At 31.4% G+C, this 7,384-nt stretch overlaps 1 protein-coding gene and 1 long non-coding RNA gene across 9 annotated transcripts; both read left to right on the top strand.

Annotated features, from left to right (window-relative positions):
- Window positions 1–420: 420 nt before the first annotated feature.
- LOC145044045 (uncharacterized) lies at window positions 421–2,048 on the top strand. Of its 8 annotated transcripts, none has more exons than XR_013681203.1 (6): window positions 422–715; window positions 849–915; window positions 1,131–1,176; window positions 1,338–1,430; window positions 1,654–1,711; window positions 1,793–2,048. It is a non-coding gene; the product is annotated as an uncharacterized LOC145044045 (long non-coding RNA). The 8 variants fall into 8 exon arrangements; XR_013681197.1 differs by lacking the exon at window positions 1,131–1,176 and adding an exon at window positions 1,061–1,105; XR_013681201.1 differs by having other exon boundaries at window positions 421–715; window positions 849–1,176.
- Window positions 2,049–4,428: 2,380 nt separating this feature from the next.
- Window positions 4,429–5,552, top strand: LOC145044046 (zinc finger protein CONSTANS-LIKE 2-like). The gene has a single exon (XM_078992851.1). The coding sequence runs from the start codon at window positions 4,444–4,446 to the stop codon at window positions 5,365–5,367; it is 924 nt and encodes a 307-aa protein (XP_078848977.1). The 5' UTR covers window positions 4,429–4,443; the 3' UTR covers window positions 5,368–5,552.
- Window positions 5,553–7,384: the final 1,832 nt, after the last annotated feature.

Here is a 7,384-nt window from a genome sequence, read left to right as displayed (position 1 = left end):
AAAGTCATAAACTTCATTTTTTTCTCATTAATTTCATCAATAAGAAAATTGTTTATAACTTATCAACGCAAAATTACAACAATGCCATTATTTTACTATTTTAGATTTAATTACATTATCCACAAGAAAAATTACCAGAAATATATGCGTTAAATTAGCTTTGTTTCTAGGATAAGATGATATACTTTTCAAAGAGTAATTATATATTTGTTTCTTATTTCTTATACAAATTAAATAATTTGATACCTGTCAATTTATTTGATAAATATATTTTTATATAAAAGCCTTTTCGCAAGTAATAAAAATGAATACGAGTAGGACCTTTTTACGATTCATTAACCCGTCACCATTATCTGAAAATTAGTCGGACACTGAAGGGTATAATTGTAAATAGGCAATTATAAAAGGACGACTTGAGGGCAGAGTCTGTTTCATGTGTTGCCAAAAGAGCGAACGAAGGAGAGCAAATTCCGTTATCTATCCACACCAAGATTCAATCTTTTCGCATTCTCTCAATCCTTGATATCCATCGTTTTCTCTGAATCAATATCTTTGCTCCGAGAAATTTCGCTTGTTTTTTTGATCCGGAGGTTTTTTCAAATCGAATTTTCCAGGGTTTTTTGAGAATTCATCAGCCATGGTTTACGATTTGATCGCCAACACTTCGATCGCGACTGCGGTTTCCAATCCGAAGGAAATTGGCAAGAAAACACGGGTACGTTTATTGAATTCTATTCAATTGTTCGATTTTCTGAGGCGTATCGTTTGATTGATGGAAAATAGGCATTCTTTCTTGTTTTTTTGTTACGATCTAACCTGTTTTTATTTTTTTTATTTTTTTTTTTAAGGTGAATAGGACCACCAAATTGAAGCAGAGCAAACTTGATGTTGGTCGTGAACAGTGGCTTTCTCAAGGTGATTTTTCTCAGTTTTTTTTTGTGTTTGTATGTGAATTTTTCTATCATGTGTATTTGATCTCATATGTATTGTATGTAGATGTATTGCTATTTTAGTCTTTTTTTTTCCATCTTCTAACTCTTTTTGTTACTATGTATTGAAGGAAATCTCTTTCAATATGCTACTTTGCAATTCCAAAGGGCAACAAGTGAGTATAGTTGTTGAATTTTCAGGTTAACTAAGAGATTTGGCCATGACAAGGAGGCGTATGAGCATTTGGTATTCTTAAACCTGGCACAAAGTGCTGTTTGTTTGTTTATAATGGTCCTTCATTAGCGAGTATTTCATGTGTTTCTTTATTTTTATTTCTTCTTGTGATTTTAAATATGAGTCACTACCATATGTAACTATTAATACTAACAATTTCTATATTGCATTAGTGATAAAGCTCCTGAAAAAAGGTAGAGGTGTTCATGCTCTATGGTGCAGTTATTGGAGTCTATGGTGTAGTTATTAGAGTGCTGGAACTACAGGTATTTAAACAGTGTAAAAGCAAGTGATTTTTTCACAAATGAATTTTTTTTACAACTTTAGTCTTTTTAAAGAACCTTATCATTATAAAACATACATGTCTTTGAAATATCTTCCAAAATGATTCTAGATGTGTGAAATGTTCTTCATATCACTTATAAAACTTAGCTTTCATAATCATACCTTGTTTATAAAATATGAATCAATCTTTAATCTTTTACACAGTGATGTTGATGGGATCGCTAGTTTATGTTGATGGAACCGTTTTAAATTGATACCCGAGGTTTGTTTTTTTGGTACACTTTTATTAATTTTGATGTTGTGAGACATGTTTTTTTAATACATTTAGCTCATGAACTTGTAGGTTAAATACAAGGATGTAAGGAGAATCGATCAGCTTCCAATTCCTATTACAATATTGAAATAAAGGATACTTAGTTGTAATTAAGTTGAATGGAAATGCCATATGCACGTGGTTGCTGCCATGTGCTCAACATTCCCTTATGTTAGCAAAGTAGTCATGAAATACTCTAGTTCTGTTTTGTAAAGAAAATATGAGTAATTTTCAAGATAATAAAACCATATTTATTGGAAGCTAATATGAGGTTTGATTAATTGTATTGGATTCAGCTATTGTAATTTTATTCAAAAATTATCACTGAAATAATTAAGTACTTTTTTTTTAATTTATAGCAATTATATCAACATAGTCAGTATCGTCTTTTCTTGTATTTTCCAAATTAGTGACCACTTTTTTTGGTGTCTAACAGTAAATATTTAGTGACTACTTTTTGGTCACTATGGTCATTAATATGGTAATTGTGGTTATTAAAGTGGTCACTAATTGAATAAAACAGTGACGACTTTCTTTAATTAGTGACAATATTCAGTGACGAAACGGGTCGTCACAGATTTAGTGACGAGTATATTTTGGTCACTATTTAGTGACCATATTCAATTTTAGTTAGAAAATCGATTTTGTGACGGACCTATAGTGACGAAAGTGACGACTGAAATTTTCGTCACTAAATCATTTTGTGACGATTCGTTCTACTGTTAGTGACCATGTCGTTTTGGTCACTAGTTGACGTTTTTTTGTAGTGCACGGATCCTTAGAGGAATGGAATATCTTCTTCCCAATAGCTCTTTATTTCTACCGTAATAACATGAAGGAGGACTTCTATTTCCACATAAGCAAGATAAATTGTCTGCGCAAACGAGGATAGAGTAGAGAAAGTTGAAGTATTTGTAATTCATTTTACAACCAATTTGGTGCTAAAAAATTTGTATTATTAGACCTGGTGGAACATGTTTTTAAATTGTTCAATGCATTACTATTGATTTTTTTGTTAATCAATTAAAGTATAGTTACATAATTGATCCCTTCATTATAGATAATATGCTGAATACTTTTTACTAAAAATCGTTAGGAATTTTTTCGGGTAATACCCGACTAAACCGTACCTCACCTAATACCCGAATTATCCAAACCCGAATACCCAATTTGAATACAATTTGGTTATTGGTTAATAATTTTTTGAAAAAATCCGAACTACCTAACCTGAACCATTTGAAACCCGAAAGTTATTGCCGATGAACACCCTATTAACCGGTACAAACATATAATAATTAGTGTCAAACCTGTTCGGTGGACAGATTGACACATGTATAAACAATACATTGATTTTACTTTGTTTTATAACATATTTCTTTCATTTCATCCTATATTAGCAATGTACATGACAAATCTACCCAATTATCTTTAATGTCCTAAAATAATATCTATAGTTGTGTTGCCTACATAACATAAAATAAAGAAGACAATCAATTTAAAACTAAAAAACTCAAATATTATTCAATGTAAAGTTGAAAGTCAATATTGTAAAGTCAATATTGTCAATTAATTGGTTCGGATAAAACCACACACACACACAAACTTAATAAGACCCTTTGGTTTATGGTATCAGAACAATAATGTCTTTTTCTATAAGGACAAAAAATATGAATGTACTATGTGATTTCATAAATTTAATATTCTCGAACCATAAATGTGTCTAAAAACTCTTATAAAATGTTTAATCCGGTTTATACTTTCAAATAACATATAAAAGCATCATAAGAGTATGATATGAAAATTGAAAACAGGAAAAAAAAAAATGCAAACTACAAAATAATTTCAGAAAACACTTTAAACTAATTTGAAGTCAACTAAAGGTATCATGTTCCGAAGACTCCTCACATAATTGTGGAAGTCAATATTCTATTGGTGTTATTGACGATCCGATAAATGATTTTTCAGAAGAATGAACTTCAGTAACAAGACAAACGTCCTAATTGTAAAAATCGAAAACTGACAATAAGAATCATAACAAATACAATTATACTATAACAACAAAATAGGTGATAATAACCGTTGAATTCGATTTTTCCATATCGTAAAAATATAGAAAATATAGAAACTTTAGACAATAAGTCGTAACTTTAGACATGTGTGTTACCAATATTATCTTTCAATAGTATCTTCACCAATTACAAATATTATCTTTCAATAGTATCTTAACGAATCGTAACTGAATAAATCAATGACAATGGTCTAGCTACAGTTTTTTTTTGAAAGCATGGGCTTGTTTAGAGAAAAAAAATAGAGTGCTTAAAACGGTTTTGGGCCAAAACTTAAAAGTGATTTAAAGTTATTTGCCGTATTAAATATACTACTTTTTATTTATTTATTTTCCTTGTGGTAGTAGACGGCTAACCAATCAATACATCAAATGAGTGGTTGAAAACCGGGGACCGAAAACTACTATTGCAAAGGATGACACTATCAAGCTTTCCAAATCCCATGTACTCATCACGTGCCACACCAGGCCATCTAATATGTGATACATGGCTGCAAACTCACTTACAATTATGGTATAACAATTTGAGTCAGCAGATAGCTTGACCCAGGGCCTAGAACCCCACAACCACAACACTTAATCTGCCATCCACAACTTCATCTCCACGTGTCAGCTCATGAATTCTTCACCCCACCCCGTGGTGCGCTACTGTTCTAACAAAAGGGAACTCAAACATGAAACTGAAAACATAGCAAACACAAGAGAAAAATCAACAAATATGCTAAAGAACGACACGAGTACTTTATGCGACATATGTCGCTTCAGCCCTACCACAATTTTCTGCAGGGCGGATTTGGCGTACCTCTGTGCAACATGTGATGCAGTTATTCATTCCGCAAATCCTCTTTCCGGACGCCACCACCGTGTCCCGGTTATACCCATTTCAGGGTTGATCGATGAGCATCAAACTTCTGACGCAAGGTCTATAACTGGCGTAGGAGCTGATCATGGTGGGTTTTTGTCACAAGAATCAAAGGACGCCATAGATAATGAAGATGAAGAAAACGAAGCAGCATCGTGGCTGCAGTTCGGAAACGAAAACCAAAACGGTGAAATGAACGGGTGTTTCTTTAATGGAGACGATTACTTGGAACTTGTTGCGTATAATTCTTGTCAAGACTCTCTATTCAGTGATGGTCATAATTTCCGGCAATATGACTATGGAGGTGGTGATGGTGATAGTATAGTGCCGGTTCAGTCTGGAGAGACAAAGAAGCACCTCTACAGTTTCCAGCACCCGAAGCTGGAATTAGCAATGGAATATGAGGCTTCAAACGGTGGCTATGGCTACACTTCTGTCCAAATTCCGGCACCCATAGACAGAAAGGCGAGAGTCCTCAGGTACATGGAGAAGAAAAAAAGAAGAAAATTTGAGAAAACAATAAGGTACGAGTCCAGGAAAGCATATGCTGAAATAAGACCTAGGATCAAAGGTCGTTTTGCTAAAAGAACTAATGTCGGTGTTAAGGTGGAGCAAATCTTCTCCACGACTCTGGCGACAGAAGGTAGACACTGCATTGTCCCGTCATTTACAATGTGAAAAATGCTTATATGTAAATATTGTATGGTATCCTAAATAAAGGTTATTTATTTGTATAGAAACATGTTATTTCCAATTTTGATTTTGGTATATGGTTATTATGTATCAAGCTTCTAGATAATTATTTTTGGATGAGAAAGTGATTTGTACACAACAATTTTTTGATATAGACAATAATTTATGCATTATAGAGTTATACAATACAAAACTTTAAAGCACAAATTTTTGGATGAATTAAAGGTGAACTTGAGAGATGACATTTAAAGAGATCAAACTCTAGCCTATGCAATATGCTTTATGGTAGATCTTGAGCAAAAATCAACACAATTCAAGATCATCCACATTTTACTCAAGGATAAAAATTTCAATGAAACCCAAACATATTTAGTTAAATTGGTCAAAATTTCAAACCCATCCCAACCTATTAGATTAATGGTTGCTATGAGCTGATCTATTTATATTTTTTTCCAACCCAAACTATTAAACAAATAGATTGAATCCGCGTTACCCATTTAAAACGAAAATATTAGCGAAATATTAAAAAAAAATCACTCCTAATTAAATTAGTTTAATTTTCAAATAAATATTTAACGTTAGATGATCTTAACTTTGAAGTTTGATTTTTTGCTTCTTGTATATAATCAAATCATACTATACTACTATTGTTCTCGATGATAAGTATATCAAGGGGCAGTGAAAATCGAAACGTCAAAATTAAAAAGTAAAAAATGTGATGTAACTAATGGATATTGGCATGTGATATCCAGTCTAGCTGGGTTGATGCACCTGGTTTTTACTCATATGGGTCGTGAGGTTGGGAGTTCAATTCCCTTAAACTACATCTTGTAGTACACTACTAGAAAATAAAGGGTTTTCCAACAGAAAATAGCTACGGTAAATTTACGTAGCTAATTATCAATGAAATCGCTACAGATCAGCTACATAATGAGATACCCTAATATAGTAACATAATAGCTATGGAAGAACTACATATGCTAATTTGTAGCTAATTGGCTACGGAATAGTTACAGACTAGCGACAGAAGAAAATAGCTATTAAATAGCGAATTATTTCCATTATTATTATTATTATTATTATTATTATTATTATTATTTTTCATTATTTGACTCTTAAATTATTTTTTTGTACCATTTTTCTTACATATTTAAGACATGAAAAATTAAAAATCATACTAATAATACTATTAATAATAATATTTATAACAATCATAATAATATATAATAATTGTAACAAAAGTGTTTAACACACAAATAAGCGATTAAACAAAAAAAACTATGTTTAACACATCAATAAGATGAAATAATCTATGTTTAATTTATAAATAATGAAAAATGATTATAATAAAGGGAAATATGTATATTTGTATGTGTATGTATGTATGTATGTATGTATGTATGTATGTGTATGTATGTGTATGTGGGTGCGTATGTAAATGTATGTGTATGTGTGTATGTATGTATGTATATGTATGTATATGTGTGTATTTGAATGTGTGTGTGTATGTGTATGTGTATGCATGTTTGTGTATTTGAATGTGTATGTAAGTACATATGTACGTGTATGTATTTTAATGTGTATGTGTATGTTTATGTTTATCTATGTGTATATGTGTCTACATGTATGCATATCAAAATAATAAGTATTAGAATATTAAACCATTAAACGAGTAAGAGATCCTGAAGGTGCACACGACTTTATGAAAAATATTAATAGCTATAAGTTGGTGAAAATATAAATAATCATGTACAATAGAAGTGTGAAAAAAAATGACGTTTGGTGCCCGAAAAATCGAAAATAAAAAACTCTGTAGCTAATCTGTAGCTAATAAGCTTCGGATTAGCTACTTCTTATTTTTGATTTTTCGGGCACCAAATTTCATTTTTTTCGCTTTGTTTTTTTCACACCTCTATTTTACACGATCATCTATATTTTCACAAACTTATATCTATTAATATTGTTCATAAAGTCGTGTGCACCTTCGGGATAAGTACTCTTT

The sequence above is a fragment of the Lactuca saligna genome, chromosome 4 (genome assembly GCF_052625555.1).
Source record: "Lactuca saligna cultivar CGN05327 chromosome 4, ASM5262555v1, whole genome shotgun sequence".
Taxonomy (NCBI): domain Eukaryota; kingdom Viridiplantae; phylum Streptophyta; class Magnoliopsida; order Asterales; family Asteraceae; genus Lactuca; species Lactuca saligna.
This window is presented reverse-complemented; position numbering and strand designations above follow the sequence as displayed.